Here is a 22712-nt window from a genome sequence, read left to right as displayed (position 1 = left end):
TGGGCAGATATTAGAGAGTGCTGTGTTCTTCATGTCCTCAGAAGTCAAATGATGCATCTGAGACTTAGGCCACATCCGAATCTCTTGTCTAGAGCTAGGTCTAGGTCTTCGCTCCATTGGAAATGTGTGGAGACGCGCAGAAAATAGACCTAGCCGTAGCTCTGGAAGCCCGTTTCGGACATGGCCTTATCTTATCGACTTCATCGCATCTGGCTTTGGCTTGGGTTTGCAATGATACATGCATCTATGGGGGAATGCTTGAAGTCAGTAGTTGGTGTGTTACTGCAAGCCATAGCCAAGAAACTTTGAGGTGGCTGATGCTCACCAATGTTTGGTGTACGGATGACAGTTTACCTCAGTACGGAATGACTTGAACATGGAACAAAGAAAAATTGAAAATCTGAGAGGATCTTTTGTATGAAGGGCTAATTTCATGGGTCTTTTTTATGCAGCAAGGAGTGAATGTTAGTGTCTTGAAGATGCCTCGGCCAACTGCTCCGATGTCATCAGTGAGTGAGGTGGATGGGCGGGGAATGGCCGATGGTGCTCACAATTTACCGTTGAGCCCGTCTGATAGCAATAGTAAGTCCCAGGTGCTTGAAGATCATGCAAGGCCATGCTGTTTTAGTCTTTATGAAGGTCAACTTTTGTTTTCTGCACGGAGGCAACATCAGAGGATAGAATAAATGTCAAGATAAAATTCTACCGGTATTCTGAATCGATGAAGGGCATTTTCTGTGTCAGTGGGTTGATATAAGGCAAGGAAACTGGCCAGAAAATTTTTAATCACTTGCCTTCAGGGCTTTCAGAAGCGGGCACCTTGAGTTTGTATGCATAGCCGGGGTAACCAAAATCGGACAAAAGAGCTGGGCTTTGTAACAAAAGACCGTACTCGGAACAAAAGACCAAGCTGCTGGGATTTGCCATCATTTTTCAGTTGGCATTAGCGGAGGTAATCCGTCATTGTTTTGACACAGTATACCACCGTTTATGGTATTCAGTGCCAGCGGATTATCAGTGGGGACACAAGTGCTCCAGCGATGAGTGATACAGTACCGCTGCATGCTAATCCAGCCGCATTTGAAAAGACGCCACTGGCATTCAGCAATGCACTGGGCTAATTTCGGGAACAAAGGAAATTATGCAACACTACACAATCTGGGCTCTCTTTACAAGGCGGCAGGCCTGGCTGCAGTACTCTGGCATCAACTGAGGTTGCCTGTCAGATTAGAGTAGCCACCAGACAGTCATTCATGTAGGCGTTAATGTTGAAAACTTTGAAAACAGAAAATCTTGAAAATCCCCCAGGAACTCATCTCGCACATGCAAATTCGACCCGGCAGGAAGTGGTTAAAGAAGCTATCACTTTTCTGCCTGTAAATGGTAAATAGTATGTTCATTTTTTCGTCACTGTCAGTGTAACAATCACAAGATGATTAGGCATGAATGCCAGGTCTCAGAAGTGATTTTTGTCAGCACGGCATTTAAAAACACAACAAAAAAAACCCGAAAGTGACTTGCGGCATGGAATGGTTCTGAAATGCACTTTGTGTGACTGCAGGTGTCAACAGTTTCGATGGAGAGCAAGTGCGGCCCGTGATCGGACAGTGCATGGCTAAGTTTGACTATGAGGCTCAAGAACCGGAGGAAATATCGCTAAAAGAAGGTGAGCTTTGTAACCAGTGCTGTCGATGAGACCCTTGCAGACCAGCACAAGTCCTGTAAGGACTTCCAGTCCACCACAAGGAACTGTTCCAAATGAACTGCAACAAATACATTTCTCTTTCGTTATTCACCGTCACTTATGACTGTCTTCTGACTTGTGTGACTAGTCGTGCGTCTGGTCTTGTGTCTGGTTTTGTCTCTAGTCTGGGAGTAGTCTTGTGAATGGAATTTTGAAACTTGTGCGCAGTTTAAGAGTTGTGGCAGTATTTATATTTACCAAAAACTCAGACCGGTAAAAATTGCAAATATTGTTGTTTTTTTTCCCACAGGGGATGTCATCAATGTCATCCAGAAATTCGATGACGGATGGTGGTTTGGAGAGATCGGTGGACAACGGGGCAACTTCCCTGGTTCCTATGTCGATTTACTATGAAACGAAGTCTTGCTTTGCTCAAGCTCAACATCAGGCAGGGAACCAGCGAACTGTAAGTTTACACGGAATGGGATAAATTGTGTAATTCCTTTTTTTATGCAGGCATAATTTTACATGTTGTTTATCCTCTGTCAACAAAAGGCCACTTCTAAAGCCTGACCCCACCGATTCCTAACATTTTTGCATTTTTTAATAAATAATACATCAGAAACAAGAACGTTGACACACCTGGCCTGCCACTGTTAATTTTTTTTCCTTGAAAGTTTGATCACGGTCTTGCATTTGCGGACAGTGAAATGTCCACATACAGGATTCCCCAGTCATGGAAAATCCTGGGAAAATATCATAAAAACCAAAGAACTTTTCTCTACAAAACGGTGTTGATGTCATGGAAGTTGTGATATTTTAGTCCTGGGAAACGTCCTGGTAAAGTCATGGAATTTGGTTTTTGAATTTCCGTGGGAACCCGGTATGCAGATTGTATTTATGGGCATTTATCATGGTGATTTTTACTCAGAAACAACGTACAAGCATGGAGAAAGAGGTTTGGATTATGTATGCAGTGTAAGGGCATTTATTCAACCAGCAGTACACAGAAAAATGTACCAGAATGTACACTATGCCAAGTATTCAATTTAGGATACAAAAGAATGAATATTCATGAGTGCAATGGTAAGAATATTGTCATAGGTTGGAAGATGGAATGTTCCATTCAACTCGCCTGCGGCTTGTTGAATGGAACATTTCATCTTTCAACTCATGAAAACATTCTGACCTTCGCGCTCATGAAAAACATTCTCTATTTGTTTTATATAACATCTAAGTAGATCTTTGTCATATCATTGGAGGGCAACATTTATAAAATATGTAAATATAAATAAGGTACTTTTCTTCTGTCATCTGCTTTTTTCCTGGTCCATTATATAGATTTCTTCAAACTTGGTGTCCAATTGAAAAGTTAAAGCGAAAAGACAAAATTTCCTCGTCATTCAGCAACAGGAAATTTCTTGAACCCGCCGCCATTTTAGTGACCATGGGCATAACAAGTGCCCTCTGTTGACCAGTTATGTATTGAAGTCCTTCGCGTGCAATAGATCAAACTGTGCATGTGACCAAAAATGCAGAGTGTATATAACAAATTTCAACGTTTATGACGTTAGCCGTGAAATAGCCTGTTTATAAAATATCAAATGACCTACAATCCTCCAATCAAATGACAAGGATCTATAAAAATACATATATAACCACTTCCAAAAGCATTTAAGACAACATATATGTAAATTTCATACACATAGAAAGTACTCTACTCTGTAAATACTATGAGAGATGCGGTTTAATGGTTTGGACTTCGGTTTTTGGCTTTTCTTTTTTAAGAGTGCATTTGATTATTACATCTTTGTTTTCATTTACATGTACGTGTAGTTGGCTTTGAATATTCATGTCATGAAGATATTTCAGTGCTGCAGAAGTAAGTAATAGGAGTTTCAGTGATGGGGAGATGCATATCAAGTACACAAAACTTCTTTTTTTCCCGACAAATTAGTGACCAAATATCGAATGCATAAGCATTGGACATGGTCGGAACATCTACAGAGCAAAAGTGTCCAATTCTTCCAAAGGATTCCGACCATATTTCACAAAATTTAGACTTTACAGAGTGACAATGCTGTCGCTGGTGCATGTAGTTTTAGTGTAGCTCTACTTGTTTGATACTGGGATTGCTATTTCAACAGTGCTTTGAAAAGATGTGGGACTTTCACAAGACATGGTACTTTGACAAGATGTGGTACTTTGACAAGATATGGTACTTTCACAAGACATGGTACTTTGACAAGATGTGGTACTTTGACAAGATGTGGTACTTTGACAAGATGTGGTACTTTGAGAAGATATGGTACTTTCACAAGACATGGTACTTTGACAAGATATGGTACTTTGACAAGATGTGGTACTTTGACAAGATGTGGTACTTTCACAAGACATGGTACTTTGACAACATATGGTACTTTAACAAAATATGGTACTTTGAGTAGACTTTTTTCCCGGTCATGCAGTGCAGTACAACATCAAAAATGTAGATTTTTTCTTCTGACCTAAAGTCAAAGTTTTCTTAGTTTTATTAAAAATGCAAGATTAACTCTTGAAGAAGTAAGGTTTGGTCCAAACTTAAATTTTGGTGAAAAAACAGATATTTAAGCTAGTTACAGAATTGTTACCAGTTTTGATGAAAACATGGTTTAACTGAGAAACAAAACCTCAGATTTTGCCAAGGTTTTATGAAGTGCAAGAGTAACCTTTTGCCGATTTGAATTTTCACCCAAATTTTATAAAAATGCAACAGTAACCCTTGCAATTTTTAATTTCGGATCAAAATCAGATTCTGCCCAGATCTAATCAGAATGATAGGCTTACCCCTACAGATATGACCTTTTGATGAAAATCAGATTTTTGCCTTTATTTAATAAAATGAAAAGTTAACCCCTTGCAGAGTGGAATTTCAGACCAAAATCAGATTTTGCCCAAATTTACGAAAAAAATAAGAGTTACCCCCTGCACTTTTCAATTTTAGACCAAAATCAGATTTTGCCCAATTTTAATAAAAATACAAGAGTAACCCCTTACAGTTGTGAATTTGTGACCAAAAACAGATTTTGCCCAAATGTAATACAAAATGCAAGGGTAACCCCTTATAGATTGGAATTTGTGACCAAAATCAGATTTTGTCCAAATTTAATAAAAATACAAGAGTAACCCCTTGCAGTTGTGAATTTGTAACCAAAATCAGATTTTGGCCAGATTAGATAAAAAGCAAGGAGTTAACCTTGCATTTTTATTAAAATTGGGCAAAATCTGATTTTGGCCAGATTAAAGAAAAAGCAAGGTTAACCCCTTGCAGTTTTTAATTTGTGACCAAAATCAGATTTTGCCCAATTTTAATAAAAATACAAGAGTAACCCCTTGCAGTTGTTAATTTGTGACCCAAATCAGATTGTGCCCAGATTCAATACAAATGCAAGAGTTACCCCCTTACAGAAATGAATTTTTGACAAAAACACATTTTGCCCAAATGTAATACAAAATGCAAGGGTAACCCCTTATAGATTGGAATTTTTGACCAAAATCAGATTTTGTCCAAATTTAATAAAAATACAAGAGTTACCCCTTGCAGTTGTGAATTTGTGACCAAAATCTGATTTTTGCCAGATTAAATAAAAAGCAAGGTTAACCCCTTGCAGATTGGAATTTGTGACCAAAATCAGATTTTGCCCAAATTTAATAAAAATACAAGAGTAACCCCTTACAGTTGTGAATTTGTGACCCAAATCAGATTTTGCCCAAATTTAATACAAATATAAGAGTAACCCCTTGCAGTTGTTAATTTGTGACCCAAATCAGATTTTTGCCAGATTAAATAGAAAGCAAGGTTAACCCCTTGCAGTTGTTAATTTGTGACCCAAATCAGATTTTGCCCAGATTCAATACAAATGCAAGAGTTACCCCCTTACAGAAATGAATTTTTGACAAAAACACATTTTGCCCAAATGTAATGCAAGAGTAACCCCTTGCAGATTGGAATTTGTGACCAAAATAAGATTTTGCCCCAATTTAATAAAAATACAAGAGTAACCCCTAGCAGTTGTGAATTTGTAACCAAAATCAGATTTTGGCCAGTTTAAATAAAAAGCAAGGTTAACCCCTTGCAGTTGTTAATTTGTGACCAAAATCAGATTTTGCCCAAATTTAATAAAAATACAAGAGTAACCCCTTACAGTTGTGAATTTGTGACCCAAATCAGATTTTGCCCAGATTCAATACAAATGCAAGAAATGCAACAAATTACAGAAATGAATTTTTGACAAAAACACATTTTGCCCAAATGTAATGCAAGAGTAACCCCTTATAGATTGGAATTTGTGACCAAAATCAGATTTTGCCCGAATTTAATAAAACTACAAGAGTAACCCTTGCAGTTGTTAATTTGTGACCAAAATCTGATTTTTGCCAGATTAAATAAAAAGCAAGGTTAACCCCTTGCAGATTGGAATTTGTGACCAAAATAAGATTTTGCCCAAATTTAATAAAATTACAAGAGTAACCCCTTGCAGTTGTTAATTTGTGACCAAAATCAGATTTTTCCCAAATTTAATAAAAATACAAGAGTAACCCCTTGCAGTTGTGAATTTGTAACCAAAATCAGATTTTGGCCAGATTAAATAAAAAGCAAGGTTTACCCCTTGCAGTTGTTAATTTGTGACCAAAATCAGATTTTGCCCAATTTTAATAAAACTACAAGAGTAACCCTTTGCAGTTGTTAATTTGTGACCAAAATCTGATTTTTGCCAGATTGAATAAAAAGCAAGGTTAACCCCTTGCAGATTGGAATTTGTGACCAAAATCAGATTGTGCCCAATTTTAATAAAAATACAAGAGTAACCCCTTGCAGTTGTTAATTTGTGACCAAAATCAGATTATGCCCAAATTTAATAAAAATACAAGAGTAACCCCTTGCAGTTGTTAATTTGTGACCAAAATCTGATTTTGCCCAAATTTAATAAAAATACAAGAGTAACCCCTTGCAGTTGTGAATTTGTAACCAAAATCAGATTTTGGCCAGATTAAATAAAAAGCAAGGTTAACCCCTTGCAGTTGTTAATTTGTGACCAAAATCAGATTTTGCCCAATTTTAATAAAAACACAAGAGTAACCCCTTGCAGTTGTGAATTTGTGACCAAAATCTGATTTTTGCCAGATTAAATAAAAAGCAAGGTTAACCCCTTCCAGATTGGAATTTGTGACCAAAATCAGATTGTGCCCAATTTTAATAAAAATACAAAAGTAACGCCTTGCAGTTGTTAATTTGTGACCAAAATCAGATTATGCCCAAATTTAATAAAAATACAAGAGTAACCCCTTGCAGTTGTGAATTTGTAACCAAAATCAGATTTAGGCCAGATTAAATAAAAAGCAAGGTTAACCCCTTGCAGTTGTTAATTTGTGACCAAAATCAGATTTTGCCCAAATTTAATAAAAATACAAAAGTAACCCCTTACAGTTGTGAATTTGTGACCCAAATCAGATTTTGCCCAGATTCAATACAAATGCAAGAGTTACCCCCTTACAGAAATGAATTTTTGACAAAAACACATTTTGCCCAAATGTAATGCAAGAGTAACCCCTTATAGATTGGAATTTGTGACCAAAATCAGATTTTGTCCAAATTTAATAAAAACACAAGAGTAACCCCTTGCAGTTGTAGATTTGTGACCCAAATCAGATTGTGCCCAGATTCAATACAAATGCAAGAGTTACCCCCTTACAGAAATGAATTTTTGACAAAAACACATTTTGCCCAAATGTAATACAAAATGCAAGGGTAACCCCTTATAGATTGGAATTTTTGACCAAAATCAGATTTTGGCCAGATTAAATAAAAAGCAAGGTTAACCCCTTGCAGTTGTTAATTTGTGACCAAAATCAGATTTTGTCCAAATTTAATAAAAACACAAGAGTAACCCCTTGCAGTTGTGAATTTGTGACCAAAATCTGATTTTTGCCAGATTAAATAAAAAGCAAGGTTAACCCCTTGCAGATTGGAATTTGTGACCAAAATCAGATTGTGCCCAATTTTAATAAAAATACAAGAGTAACCCCTTGCAGTTGTTAATTTGTGACCAAAATCAGATTATGCCCAAATTTAATAAAAATACAAGAGTAACCCCTTACAGTTGTTAATTTGTGACCAAAATCAGATTTTGCCCAAATTTAATAAAAATACAAGAGTAACCCCTTGCAGTTGTTAATTTGTGACCCAAATCAGATTTTTGCCAGATTAAATAAAAAGCAAGGTTAACCCCTTGCAGTTGTTAATTTGTGACCCAAATCAGATTTTGCCCAGATTCAATACAAATGCAAGAGTAACCCCTTACAGTTGTGAATTTGTGACCAAAATCAGTTTTTGGCCAGATTAAATAAAAAGCAAGGTTAACCCTTGCAGATTGGAATTTGTGACCAAAATAAGATTTTGTCCAAATTTAATAAAAACACAAGAGTAACCCCTTGCAGTTGTAGATTTGTGACCCAAATCAGATTGTGCCCAGATTCAATACAAATGCAAGAGTTACCCCCTTACAGAAATGAATTTTTGACAAAAACACATTTTGCCCAAATGTAATACAAAATGCAAGGGTAACCCCTTATAGATTGGAATTTTTGACCAAAATCAGATTTTGGCCAGATTAAATAAAAAGCAAGGTTAACCCCTTGCAGTTGTTAATTTGTGACCAAAATCAGATTATGCCCAAATTTAATAAAAATACAAGAGTAACCCCTTACAGTTGTTAATTTGTGACCCAAATCAGATTTTGCCCAGATTCACTACAAATGCAAGAGTTACCCCCTTACAGAAATGAATTTTTGACAAAAACACATTTTGCCCAAATGTAATACAAAATGCAAGAGTAACCCCTTATAGATTGGAATTTGTGACCAAAATCAGATTTTGTCCGAATTTAATAAAAATACAAGAGTAACCCCTTGCAGTTAAATCCATGCAGAGTCAAATTTTTTACTTTTACTTAACTCAGATCAGAGGTAAAACCTGTCATTTGCCAACTATTAATAACAGAAAAAAGGTGTTAATGTTGCTTTTTTGTAGAAGTAAATTTTTGACCAAAATCAAGTTTTGCCCGGTTTTTATAAACTGCAGGGTTGACCCCTTACAGATGGCTATAGTTTGTCCGTATTACATTTTGCCTATTTGTAATAGTATGAAGTGATATTTTTGGAAAATTCAAATTTTGCCGGAGTACTTTGTGAGAGACTCAAGGTGTTAACTTTGTGTATTTGATTATATTCAGTAAAGATCCAAGCAAGAATAAATTGTACAAGTTTTTCAGTACAGTGAAGATCAATGCTACATTTTCTAGATCTATTTAGACATTCTTAAAATCTCAAAGCTATTGTACCAAGCACAGATGCCTATTTCCATCCATGCTTTATGGGGAAACCCCATCTGAAAGATTTTGCCTTTGTTTGCAAGTTGGCGATTGTCGACATTGGCAGCTTAGACATCTGTCAAACAATTAATTTCCCTTCTGACCTGGTTATGATACCGTATGCAAGTTTGTTGATTGAAATAAATATCATTTTCATTGACCACAATATACAATTCAAAGTATTATCACAGTTCCCTTAGCAGTGAGGATATCCATAGCCCTATAATGCGTTTGGAACTTGGATTTCTAGCCTGGAACGTTTGAATGGTAAATAACACTCTTGCACAGAAACAATGGAACATTTCTATCGACTTTCCACTTTTCAAGGGGCGTGAAAAACCCCACGTAAAGTCTAAACGGCCAGGCTCTACCTTCCTCGGTCCTTCCAAAGTCCTCCAAGAGCTTCTGGTGTGTTTTCAAGAAAACCCAGGAGAATTGAAGTGGACGCTGGCTTCTTGTAGAAACTGTACAACAGAAGCCAACAACGAATCTTGAGAATTAATCCAAAAATTTTCAAATTATGGTGAAAAATCAGGGTGAAATGGAACTCAGTGGACTGCATATGTGCCACACTTTTTCGAAATTTTTGTCTTCGTAATTGGTAATTTAAATATCGTTTGTATACTTGATTGAGGGTAACCACATTTAATGGATGCTATTCATGTGATATGATGGAGTAAGAAATTATTCAATTTTATTTTTGTATGCAGTGCGGATTGCAGTATATATCGAATGAGTACTATGAAATATTAAAATGTGAATGAGCTGGGAAGATAGAAGAAATGAAATAAAGCTGTACATTTGCCAAAAGAATTAACAACTGCACAAGTGTTTTTGTTTCTTAGTTGAAAAGTTTACGAGTCAAATGTGGATACTTTGCGGAGTTTTAAATGAGAAATTCACAATACTGCGCACCGTCAAACATTGGCCTTGAGGGGGTCGCTTTTCAATTTTGTAGTCGCCAACATCTGCTGTTTTCAAGCGTCCATTTGTTGTGTGTGAAAATAGAAATTTCAAAGACACCATTGGATCATGGCAAATACATGTATCGTTATTTATGCATAAAAAATGAACAAAAATTGCTCTTGTCTAGCAAACCCTATGTGAGTTACAAGTTAAAGTCTTAAAGTTAATGTAAGTGGAGTACCGTTGTCAACAATTTCCCATGATACATTGGGAAACTGACCTCTCCTTGATAACCTCTTGGTGGCGCACTATAAGGTGAATCACTCTCACTTTAATAAACATCACTAGGCTGGTGGGTCCATGGCCTTTTGGCTTCCATTAGTGTACACAACCCAACAGGTGTACTGTCATACCAAGTCTATTTTTCACTCGTTACCTTGAAAGTTCTAACACAAAGCTCCTCCAGGTGGATGTGACCTGAGTCACTCCAGGGCAGAGGTCAGGTCAGAGAGAAGGTGGTGTAGTTCTTGGTGGACATCTGAGGTCCCCTGCCGAGGCTGGACAGGAGCTCCGCCCTCTTTGCCATCTGATCAAAAGACCTGCCCAAGACAAAAACAACAAAATGTTGAGGAATTCCAGATATCTGCTTATACCCACCACCTTAAATCACAATGCTGGGAAGGTCTAATCCCTTTCATCAAATTTTGTTGAAAGGAAGTACAGATATTGCAAAGCCTTTTGGGAAGCACATTGTCATAGAATAACTGCAATAAATTTTGCGCCGGTGCACGTGTGAAAGCAGAGTGTCCAATGTTCTCTACTGCATCACAAGGCAACTGCGCATCGCCCGCCATCTCGTGTCAAGTTACAAGCAACAAATGTACACCTTTGGTGTAGTCTGAGGTGACGTCCAACAGGATAAGAATCCAAGATGGACGCCCCAAACACGTTTTACCAGCCTCTCACCCTAGGTACTGCTGCCTGATCTGATCCCTGAGCTTGGCCGATTCCATGGCGATGACCCTCGACCTCTGGATGACCTCCTGTTTCTGGGCGGCCACAGACTGGCTCTTCATGTCCTTGTAGGCCAGGTTCATCCTGGTGTGCTCCCGATCCAGGGCCTCGTCTTCCTCAACTCTGAAACATCGAGCAAACAATGAAAATCCTTAGCCAGGGCTATGCAGCATTCTGTGCTTGCCCAAGAAACCCTCCTTAAACATGTCAAGAGTTTTGTGGTGTGGGCCACAGGCCACAATAACCCCTTTTTGCTAAGGCATGCAACCCGCGTACCACCTGTCCACCAGTATGACGTTTCTTATTCTTGGACCATCAAGCTATCCCTGAGAAGCAGATGTAGACACTTGGGTCCTGCATCTATGTTTTTACCTCCTCCGCAATTCCCTTTGAGTCAACTCTCGTGACCTCCTCGCCAGACGGGCCCTGTTGGCTCTGGACTGAACAGTTTCGTTGGCTTGTTGGGTTGCTCTTTCTTGGGCCTAGGATAAACCAATCGGATTATGTAATCAAAGGGAATAGATGGAATGATGGCGCAAACTTCATATTAAAATATGCAACCCAATATAACAAAATGAGTCTTGCATGGTGTAAATTAGCAGGACCTCTCTACATTTTTACCCACACAATGCCTATTGCCACCAGGATGCCAAACTGAGTGATAGATGAAAACAAAAACCTCAGTAGGCTGCTTCTAATGCAAACTATAACACAATCACTAAAAAAAAAAAGACCTTAAGGCTCGTTTTGTCGGATCCAATCACATATACAACTTTTAACAGGAGTGAATTGTGAGATGAAGTGACTCTTCCAATTGAAAGATCCCTTACTGTCAGTGACTGGTACATCAGCTGCCGTTGCCACTGGAGATTCTCATCCTCGATGTCCTGACGCAACTGCCGGCTCTTCTCCTGCAGTGACTCCTCCTTCTCCCTGTTGCCACGGAAACACCCGAGATGTAAATGAACATCCAGTGGGGCTCCGTGAGTTTCAAATTTTATGGTCCACACAGCTGACATGCTCAACGTGATGGGAAATTTTTTGCAGTGGAGTAGCATCCAACGACCGCCAAAGTTTTTTGGGGGGGGGGAGAGACAAATTTCTACGGTTTAAGAAATGGACTACGAATGAGCATTTCTTTACCTGTGGAGTTTGATCTCGTGTTCCTGCAGCCATTGCTGGTTGCTCAGGTTGCGTTCAGCTCGACTCTGTTTCAGGATGATCGACTCCCTCAAGGTATTCATGTACTCCCTGAATAACGAAAGCACACTGTAAATCAGCTGTGATCCTATGAAAAAAATTACCTGAGACTGACGCATCTCTCTGCGCCACAATCCCTACCCAATTTCAGTGCTGAATCAGAGGCATACATGGACTCTGACAAGTTATCGGGAAATCTGGTTGTATGTAAAAGCATGGAAATGCTGCCTACTGCAGTGGAAGTTTTCAAAAAGCCCGAAATACTGTACTATTACGAGAAAACTGACATGCCTGTTGCATGCTTAACTTTGGTGAATTGAACTGGCATGACCATGATCAGTGTTTTTAGCACTGAAGATCAACACTGTGAGCTCGGTGTATGGTGTAAAGAGTACACTGTACAGCCAAGTATTAAACAAGAGCAACGGTGTAACAGTGTTTGTGTCCATCAGCAAGACACTTTGTCACAATACTGGTGGATACTTGAGGATTAATAGTGGGTCTGTGTGCTTTGTTTTACCTGTTATCTTTAATCACTGGTTTTACTCACTTATTGTCTTTGTCAAGATTGGCTTTCAAGGACGAATGGCGTAATCTTGCTTTCATATTCCTTGTCCTGTGATCCTGATTTGAGACAAACGGAAATGTGTCAGAGAATGCTTGAATCGTGTTCACCAAGAGCACTTGAAATTAATGTATATTGCATTACATTATATTCGTTCCCTGAATCCACCAAACCGCAAAAAGCTGAGATGGTTTTTGGGGGGACAGGGAAAGGGAATAACGGGCAGGGCAGTTTGGGCCAAGTATCTGCCCAGAGTTGAAGTGCACCCTCACTAGCCAAAGAAACATGGACCGGTACTAAGTTTTCCAAACGGGTTTGCGCACGCCTTTGGCATACGCGTGAAGACCATACATTCCGGCATAAATTTGTTGCACATACTCAGCGTGCCCTGCACTAAACGCACATATACTTGCGCGCCTATGCAATGAATGCGTAACAAATGACTGTCAATTTCATTTCAAAACACTGCCCCCTTTGGTTCCTACTCGGAGCAGATAGGCATGACAGTTTGACCTTGTACAGGGACAAGAGAGTTACTGATGCACCATTTGAAAGGTGGGGTAGGGTTGGGGTTGGATAGGGTGGCTGAAGAGGGGTGAACTTTGGGCTTAGTTTGGGGGTTGGGTGGGGTAATAGGGGAAGGATAGGCAAAGGAGGTGATGGGTATGAGTGGGGTTGAGGTTGGATGGATGTTGTATTGAGAAGGGTTAGGTGGGGGTGATGGGTGTGGCACTGGGAAGAGCTAGGTGGAGGTGGGTGTGGCCTTGGGCAGAGCTAGGTGGAGGTGGTGGTGGGTGTGGTGATTGGTGTGATGGGTGTGGCACTGGGTAGAGCAGGGTGGAGATGGTGATGGGTGTGGCACTGGGCAGAGCTAGGTGGAAGTGGTGGTGGGTGTGGTGATGGGTGTGGCACTGGGCAGAGCAGGGTGGAGATGGTGATGGGTGTGGCCTTGGGCAGAGCGAAGTGGACGTGGTGGAGGGTGTGATACTGAACAGAGTTGGCGATGGGTGTGGTGATTGGTATGGTGATGGGCGTGACACTGGGTGTGGATTGGTGGAGGTAGGCAAGAAGTGTTTCTGGTGTTATTACCACTGCGTCTTGGTCTTCCTTCAGTCTGCGTAGCTGCTCAGCCCTCTCCTGAGTGACCGCTAAGTGATGCGACACTGCCTGACGATACTCCTCCTCATCTCGCTCTCGCCTCTTCAACACTTCCTCCTGAGATGGTGTCAACAAAACCAGAATGCTCACCCCTGGTCTGCCTCTCACGAGGCAAAAAGTTTCCCTAAAATGTTTCATGAACTCAGACCGTGCACAGCCCGTTGCAAACCAATTAATTCACCCTCTTCTGTTTCATCGTACTCTTACCTGTTTTTTCCTCTTCTCCGCATCCTCAAGTTTACTCAGCTGAATCTGATGTTGCTGTAATCAGAGTACAAACGGAACAACTGAGACTGGGATTTCCCCTATCAGCTTGAGCCAGGGTACAATTCAAAGTTTCAAAAATCTTCCAGACTTTTTTGAAAGACTTGCATGTTAAATTTTGCCCTTCGCAAAGGCTACTTTACCAAGCAGTGCTTTTCAAGAGCTTGTGAGGCAAAGATTTGTACCCTCTGAATTTCACGACACACTGACTTGCAACCAATTCTGAGCACGGTGCCACAAGCTTCACTCGTGTGAATTCCATTGCCAACTGCCATCTGTCAGTGCATCTATTTGTCCGTCTGTCCTTCCTTCCATCTGTCAGTCTGTTTTTCTCACCGTCAGTGCCTGCTGTTCCTTCACCAGTCTTGCATGGTACATGTCTCGGTGCTGTACACCCATCGCCGCATCCCTCATCTCTTGCTCTTTCTTCAGTTGCCTTCGCCGTTCTTCTCTCTCCTTGTTTCCAACAAAACAGAGTGATAATCTACGGGTGATGAGGTGCGCAAGAGTTGCCAAGGAACACACCGTGCATGTCTTTGACGAGCTGTGCAAAGCTCAGAGAACAGTTAAAAAGGACTTTCTGAACATCGTTTTCTGAAAGTATCTCTAGAGGAGAAATTCTGTACAGTGTTGAGAATATCTTCATTTCACAACACAACATTCCCGATTGTACACCATGCAAACTCTCTCACTGAAGAAATTTCCATCATAAATATGATGTATATATGATTCCATTCGACAGTTCATGCACTGTCTTAATAATCAAATTACTAGCCAAACTTGCAACATTTAGCCACGTGATCATGACAATGACGAATGACAGTTGACGACAATGCCAGTGGTTTAATTAACACGGTTGACTGTTATTATCACTTGTTATTTTCGTGCACAACACTTGTTAACGATGGGTCACCGGAGAGTGCAGACACTAACATAAAAGCTTACGAAAGAATTAAAAAGCCCGACAGTCAAGGGTATAAATATCTCTGCAGGTTTTCTCCAGGAAAGCGGCACAGTCATCAGAGACATTTTAGAGATATTTCCAAGCATAGAATACCTTCTTTTTCTGCCTGGCCCTATTTGCGTCTGCCAGGTTCTTCCTGCGCTGCATCTCGTTCTCGACTTTTGACCTCTCCTCCGACTGTCTCTGTTCGTCCCAGGCCAGCCTCAGTTCCTGCCTGGTCTCTTCCATAAGTGTCTCCTTTCTGTATTTCTTCTCCAGCAGGTCCAAGATCTTCTGATCCTGAAGGAGAGAAGCCACAAAGCAAGTGCAATTCTTGTGTGATGCAAGAAATTCCGACAGAAAACACGACAGGTCTGTTTGTTTCACGCGAATCGGGATCGGGATCAATGATCCATTGCGGGTTCACTGACACCGAAACCCACCTTAGGATGGAGCGAACCAGCAATGGGATCACTGATCGAGATCTAGATCCGTGTGAAACAAACTGGCCAGGAAAGAAACAGGGAACAATATTACACAGCTTCAACAAACCCAAGTTGACACAGCTCTCAACACTTTCAAAACAGCAAAAAGTATGTTCCACTTCCACCGGGCCTAAGACTTCTAGCTGTTTCCGATGGAGATGCATTTTTCTTCAAATAAATTGAAAACATCAAAAGGGGCACAAACAAACAACAGGCTTCAGAAACAAAAAGGATAGAAGAGATAAACATAATCACCGCGGTGGATGACAAATACAGTAAAAAGATAATCGATGACTCGCGGTGTCGTGTTGCTGGTAGCGACGTTTCGGCTGCTAGTGCTGCTAGCCTTCATCAGGCAACTGAAGTCTGGATGCTGCAGGGTCTGCTATATACCGCCGGACCGCGTCCTCCGCGTGTCCCCCGCCGTGTATTGCGGACGCAGTACAGGTGACCTCAGCGGGCGTCGCCCGCTCCACTTCATGGGCGTGAAGGGGCGTGTCCTCGGTATGGCTTTGTTGCGCTCCGGTGCTCCGGTGGTTGTGTTGGCGGATGGTGGGGAGCCAGAAACCGGGGATGTCGATGTCGTTGATCTCCTTTGACGTAGTGTCTTTGTTTACCAACGTCCCCATAGATGGCGCTTGCTGTGTGGCCCGTCGCCGCCTGGAGGAAGACCCTGAGTTGCCTGACCGGACAACGCTCTCCCCTACTGAGATCGTCTCCCTGCTGGAGTTTGTCATACGCTCCACGTATTTCCTGTACGAGGGAGCATACTACGAGCAGACAGACGGAGCAGCTATGGGTAGTCCGGTGTCAGCGGTTATTGCCAATCTGTACATGGAATCTTTCGAGGAGGAAGCCCTGCAGAGTTGCCCACCCGATTGCCGTCCTACCCTGTGGAAGCGGTACGTCGATGACACCTTTGTCATTGCACCACGAGATCAAACCAGCCGTCTCCTCAACCACCTGAACAGTCTCAAACCCAGCATCCAGTTCACCATCGAGAGTGAGCAAGACAGCAGCATTGCATTCCTGGACACCATGGTCCACAGGGAACCCGACGGCAGTCTGACCAGCACTGTGTATCGCAAGCCCACCCACACCGACCAGTACCTGGCCTTTGACTCACACCACCCAGTGTCCGTCAAGAGGGGCGTGGCCAAGTGCCTACATGACCGCGCCTCACGCCTAGTTACCAGACCACGCCACACAGCCGCCGAGAGACGCCGAGTCACCGCTGCCCTCAAGGCAAACGGGTATCCAGCGTCCTTCATCCGACAGTCATCGAGACCCAAGACCAGCATCGAAGTGGAGCGACCGGAGTACAAGGCTTTCACCGTTCTTCCCTTTGTGGACGGTATCTCCGGACGGCTGAAGAGGATCCTGGAAGACCACGGCGTCCGCACCGTGTTCCGATCACCCACCACCTTAAGGAGCCAACTCGTGCGCCCTAAGGACCCCATCCCACCCGGAAGACGCGGAGGAGTGGTCTACAAGATACCATGCGGTGACTGTGGCAAGGTATACATCGGCGAAACTGGCAGACCAATCGGCGAGAGAATCAAGGAGCACCAACGCGACGTGAGACTCTCCCGTGTGGAGTCGTCAGCGGTAGCCGGGCACACCTGGGGAGCTGGTCACCACCCCGATTGGGACAGCGTGCAGTGCGTGGACCAAGACCAGCATTGGTACACAAGACGTGTCAAGGAGGCCATCCACATCCGCCTGATTAGACACAACATCAACAGAGACAGCGGCATCGACATCCCCGGTTTCTGGCTCCCCACCATCCGCCAACACAACCACCGGAGCACCGGAGCGCAACGGAGCCATACCGAGGACACGCCCCTTCACGCCCATGAAGTGGAGCGGGCGACGCCCGCTGAGGTCACCTGTACTGCGTCCGCAATACACGGCGGGGGACACGCGGAGGACGCGGTCCGGCGGTATATAGCAGACCCTGCAGCATCCAGACTTCAGTTGCCTGATGAAGGCTAGCAGCACTAGCAGCCGAAACGTCGCTACCAGCAACACGACACCGCGAGTCATCGATTATCTTTTTACTGTATTTAACAAAAAGGATGTTCATCCTTCCCATCTTGTTTAAATTGCAGTATACTGAATTCAGGACTGGGCCATCCAAGCATAACTACCAGGACTTGTAATCAATTTATTAAAAAAAAAAGTTCTATTTATTTACTGAAGTGTGCCCAATAGAGGCTTTCTCTGGTAGCCATCTAGCAGGGCAATTCTTTTGTTCCACAGAGAAACCTTCTTCGTGCATACCCTGTGGAACAAAGAGCAAAGGTGTCAGATGGCAATATGGCAGCAACGCAAACCCTCTGTTTAGGTAAAACTTCTCTCAAACATGCCCTAAGAGTTACAACCAGGATTATCACAGCTGTATTCTTGAAATATCTATTACCTGTTCGGGCAGTGTGCTACCAGCTGATGAAGGTCGACTCCTGTTGGACTGCAGCGATGAGTGCGACGACAATGACCTCTCCTGCTGCCTTCTGACCTTTGACTTCAAGTCAGGAGTTGTGAAAAGAGGCGATGTGGGCGTGCGGTGTGCGACAGCCGACCTAGTGGGTCTCCGGGGCTTGCTTGATGGGCCAGGGGTGGTGGCTTGCCTGCTTGGTCCAGGGGATCGTTGGGGAATGACTTGAGCTGACACGGGTCGTTGGTGCCTGTGAGTGCTTGCATTTCTGTAATCACCTTGTCCAAACTCCAAACCTTCAAATGAGAAAATGTTTGTTTACGACCACAGAAAACTGTAAAAGTTGAACGTGTCCAAAGCTGACTCAATTTTTTTGAGAGACGCAAAGCCTGCACTGTTGAGCACAAAAGCAAAATTAAGCAAAAAAGGAGATGGAAATGAAAAGCTGACAATATCTGTTTAGAATAGAAACTATTTTCTTTTTTTCAATTGATACAATATTCAAAGGAAACCTTCATTACAAAATGAATAAATTTCAAATTGGATAAAATAAGGCATATTTTTTCACAATTAAAGGACACCAAGCAGAGCAGCCTCAAATTCCCTGTGACAAACGGAAAGCTAGACTTGCTGAACACTGGAACACATATATACCTCTGTTTGCAGTAGAATTTTCTGGGTCTTTCTTTGGTGACCGAATAACTTTTGTCCGGCCTGAAGGCGTGCATTTTGAGTTCTCTTCATCTTCATATTCTAGAATCATCTTCTCTCTCAAGCGCCGACATTGCTTCAGTTTTCCTGAGAGTGCAGTGACATAAGCCAGATATTCAATCAATGTGAAGCATTGAAGAAGATGTGCCTATTCCAAAATGGAGTTACCAATACCGCAGTCTATGAATTTTTACGTCTGTCACCCAGACTGCGATGCTTTTACTTCCTACCAAAAGTAGAAGTCCATATTTTTTTTATAAATGCTTGTACACGGATGGTCGTAGCACACAAGAAATAAATCAAGAGATCCTGGGTACAACTGGCTTCAGAAACTTAAATGACGACATTTTGAAATCCAAGATTGTACTGGCACTCCGTCTGCGCCACACGTAAAATCTGTGACCCATCAACCTTCCCAAAACAAACCTGGAGTACATAAATCTTGGTCGTTTTGAGCGCACTTTGAAATGATTCCTGAACACCAGATGTTTGAAGCTGGACCAAAGAGCAGCTTTGACAACAAAAAACTTTGATATAACTAGTGGGACATTTTCTCACTGCAAACACTCGCTGAGTGACTCAACCTATACTGAGTTTTACACTCACTGAGTCTCTGCTCCTCATGCTCTTCATACAATCTCTTGGCGTCCCTCAGCGGCTGTCCCGTCAAGAGACACTCTTCCTCAAACTGCATCAGGTCTTTGTGCAGTAACTCAATAGGCTACAAGGAATACAGTAGTTGTACACAATATAATGGAAATAATCATAACAATAATGGAGATTCATGAAGTGAACATATCCACCATTACTAGTGCTCAAGGGGCTACACTATTTGTACAAGTTTTTCAACGGGCCCCATAAATATTCCTGACCCAACCCCAGCTCCCCAGGGAGTATACAACATTACAAGCATGCTTATATTATAAAAATGGCACAGTTTGTCCCAGAAGTTGGAACCCAAAACATTTGTGTGTGGACTATGGGCAATCCTGAAATGCCAGGAAGAATGAACATGATACACGTATTCAAGAAAATTAGTTCGGCACACGAAATAAGCAGTCCTACACTTCTTTAATGCAGTGCTGTATTTAAAAGTAAAGATGTTCAAACAGACATCCAAGTTGCATTATAAAAAATCTTGACCCCCCCAAAAAACATTGGAGTACCACTTTTCTCTGAATTTAACAGACAACCAACATTTTCACAGTGTTTTCAACACAATCAGAAGGATCAATGCCTGTGAAATGAACCTTGGGGGGGGGGAATTCACCACTTGTTGTCAGCATGGGCACTGCTAGGTGCTGGGAAATCTGTGGACAGGTGTGTAACATGATTCTCCTTGTGCAAGTGGTGGAACAGTCAACTTGGGGGTCATTAAAGAGCCCCGGGAAAATCCCCTGCAGGATCCATCCAATAAGCCCTGGGTAGACATCCTTGAAACAAACCCTTAAGGACTCATTTCACCGCAAAGTGGTACTTTGGTGAGAATGTTTATAGTTTCTGTTTTCAACCCCCCCCCTTGTCAAGCGTTACCACACTGTGCAGTGGTGCATCTCGTCCAAAAACCTCAGTTGTGCGCTTATCTTCTTTCTCACACAAGGCTTGAGAAAAACTATTACAAAGTTGAAATGATACCTCAACCTTGGCCGCTAACACACTTGGGACTTTATCATTGCCAACAGCCTGTTTTTCACTCATGCATGCCACAAAAATCATGCGACAGAAATGTCTTGGATCCAATTATTTAATCCACCTTAAAAGGACACTAAAACTCTCAAAATTAACAGAATAAGATCTGTTAAATTGAATGGCCCAAAATACATGTGCTATCTTTAGAAGCTCTGAAGAATTTGTTAGCAAAGTGGGTCATTAAAGCCGGACTTGAGTCAGTTTGTATAACTACATGTGCATACACTCACCTGTATTTCGAGTAGCGTGCATGCCTCCAATGATCTAGGACTGGTCAGAATGTAGGGGCTATCATCAGCCTCTGTGCTCTCAAAGTTGAACAAGTCAAGGTGCAGATTGTAGCCAGAGTGGAGCCAGTCGGCCATGGAGCTACTATTGTCTCTGTTGGGCATTGTATGGCTTTTCCCAGCTACGAGCATCACCTGTTGATTTTTCAATAAAATTCACTGTTCTAGACATTCCTTACGATCTCTCAACAGGGGCACACATGCAGGGGCGTGGCTAAGATGGGGCATGGGGGGTACATGTCCCCCATGAGAAATCATCACCCCCCACTTGCATATATCCTGATGTGATCACGATTATGAGCATGTCTATGTCCAACATGCAGTCAGCCCCCTCCCCCACTGTAGTCCCCCACTCACCCCCCCTTCCCCATGCTCAGAATCCTGGCTACATCGCTGCACAAATGCCACGTGATCATATGGAAAGTTTGGCCTTTGATTCTGTGCAGAAGAAATTTTTCCATCCTTTCAAATCCTCCGCCTACACCACAGGGGTTGAAGAAGTCAAGGTCAAGTAAAAATATATATCAGTTGACCGTCCCTAAGTTCCAACGTCCTTCTTTGAAGCCGCAGGTTTTTTTGTTTGGTTGATCAACAAGAGAAGCAAGTACCGTAGTTGGTGTTATGTTTCTCACGGAAGGCGTTGCCCACTGTACCACAGAGATGAAAAGACAATGAAGGGTTTTGGTCTTTGGGGAAGGTTAGAGACAGGTGACGGGCAATCAGGCATCTAGTATGAGAAAATATGACTGATTGGTTGGTAATTCAACGGCGCATGCCCAAAATGAAGAGTGTTTCAGGTACGAGAGCCACGATATGTGTAACGTCTGCCCTGTAAGTGCAGCCAGACACCCATTCGCACACCTGCTTTGTCCTCAAATGACCTTGACTTTTTGAGATTCTTAACGGGCTCATTGATATCATGCCCAAAGATGGAGAAAGTATACATGTATTTCATACACTACAATTTAGGTTGGCATGTTTGGAGGCGGGGCATTTGTAAGGTCTTGCTATCAGTCACAGCCACACAGCACAGCACATAGTTACACAGAAAAGCAGTCATGCAATGAAAACAAGACGCCAACACCCACCTCCAAAAATTGTCGAACAGAGATGCGGAGCAAGCTTGGCCGTTGGCCAGCCCAACGCATGCGCAATGTGATAACACATAAACATAAAAGAATGATGCGATCGTAGTTGGGTCGAAGCGAGAGAGATTGGTGAGTAAATATCTCATTTTTTTCCAGAAAATACTCTATCTCATGCTCTGAAACTCTTGTACAAGCATTTTCAAGTGCTAGGTTCCTCAAGTTTGCTCTCATGGGAAAATTTGACTGAAAAGCATTGTTCAAGTTGTGGGTCATTCACCTCTCAAGCTTGATAAAAAAAACCCTTAGTGTTACAACTCCTTGTAAACTACATTGGCTCGGAGTCACACAGTACGACAGAGCAGTGACTTTGAATTCTCGAAATAGGGCTACCCATGCTATCCACACCAACCCCCACCTCTCCAGTGCTCCACCCCTTAATGCTGCTCCTAATTAAATTTGTTCAGGTTTCAGTACAAACTTGGAACTTCCACAAATAACAGTGTCCCAATATTTGAGTTGACTCCCATGAATTACGTCATCCCAGCTGGGCATGCCCTCTAAGCTCTAACAACAATTCACACGAGGTCCAACTGATTCAAAATCACAATAGCACAACTGGTTAATCCTAGGCCTAATCAAAATACAACGAACAACACGACGAAGTTGAGACACAGAAGTTGTCAGCAGAGGACATGCGTAGAAACTCTTCGAACAAATGTCTCATACTCAGTTCTCCAAAATAAAATTAGGATAGAATACTCTTTAATAGTAATAATACGAACCTTAACATCAATGAATCAACGCCAAAACGCAAAGAACCGGTCAGGCAGTCATGGCAGTTGAAGTTAGCGCTATTCATTTGCGAATCGCGT

At 42.1% G+C, this 22712-nt stretch overlaps 2 protein-coding genes across 6 annotated transcripts in view; one reads left to right on the top strand and one right to left on the bottom strand.

The window, feature by feature from the left end:
- Positions 1–9913, top strand: part of LOC110973396 (nostrin-like) — a 22122-nt gene extending 12209 nt beyond the window's left edge. For 2 of the 4 annotated variants that reach the window (XM_022224212.2, XM_022224211.2), the window contains exons 13-15: positions 453–582; positions 1562–1666; positions 1995–9913. In XM_022224212.2, the coding sequence (XP_022079904.1) occupies positions 453–582; positions 1562–1666; positions 1995–2098 (339 nt within the window). In that variant the 3' untranslated portion in view covers positions 2099–9913. The remainder of the gene's footprint in view (positions 1–452; positions 583–1561; positions 1667–1994) is intronic. The other 2 variants (XR_002597470.2, XR_015428140.1) reach the window with 2 other exon arrangements.
- LOC110973437 (uncharacterized) lies at positions 2644–22712 on the bottom strand. Of its 2 annotated transcripts, XM_087147860.1 has the most exons (16): positions 22623–22712; positions 20696–20887; positions 19383–19497; positions 18720–18863; positions 18051–18361; positions 15258–15443; positions 14537–14656; positions 14144–14197; positions 13868–13993; positions 12764–12837; positions 12157–12264; positions 11844–11946; positions 11386–11495; positions 10966–11136; positions 10436–10598; positions 2644–9557 (listed from the first exon to the last, which is right to left on the bottom strand). In XM_087147860.1, the coding sequence occupies exons 2-15, from the start codon at positions 20882–20884 to the stop codon at positions 10499–10501; spliced, it is 1911 nt and encodes a 636-aa protein (XP_087003986.1). In that variant the 5' UTR covers positions 20885–20887; positions 22623–22712; the 3' UTR covers positions 2644–9557; positions 10436–10498. The 2 variants fall into 2 exon arrangements, with proteins under 2 accessions (XP_087003986.1, XP_087003987.1); XM_087147861.1 differs by lacking the exon at positions 13868–13993.

This window comes from Acanthaster planci, linkage group LG17, assembly GCF_054643075.1.
Source record: "Acanthaster planci isolate LZ-2023a linkage group LG17, COTS_SCS, whole genome shotgun sequence".
Taxonomy (NCBI): domain Eukaryota; kingdom Metazoa; phylum Echinodermata; class Asteroidea; order Valvatida; family Acanthasteridae; genus Acanthaster; species Acanthaster planci.
Note: the sequence above shows the minus strand (reverse complement) of the source record. Positions and strands in the feature narration are given on the sequence as shown.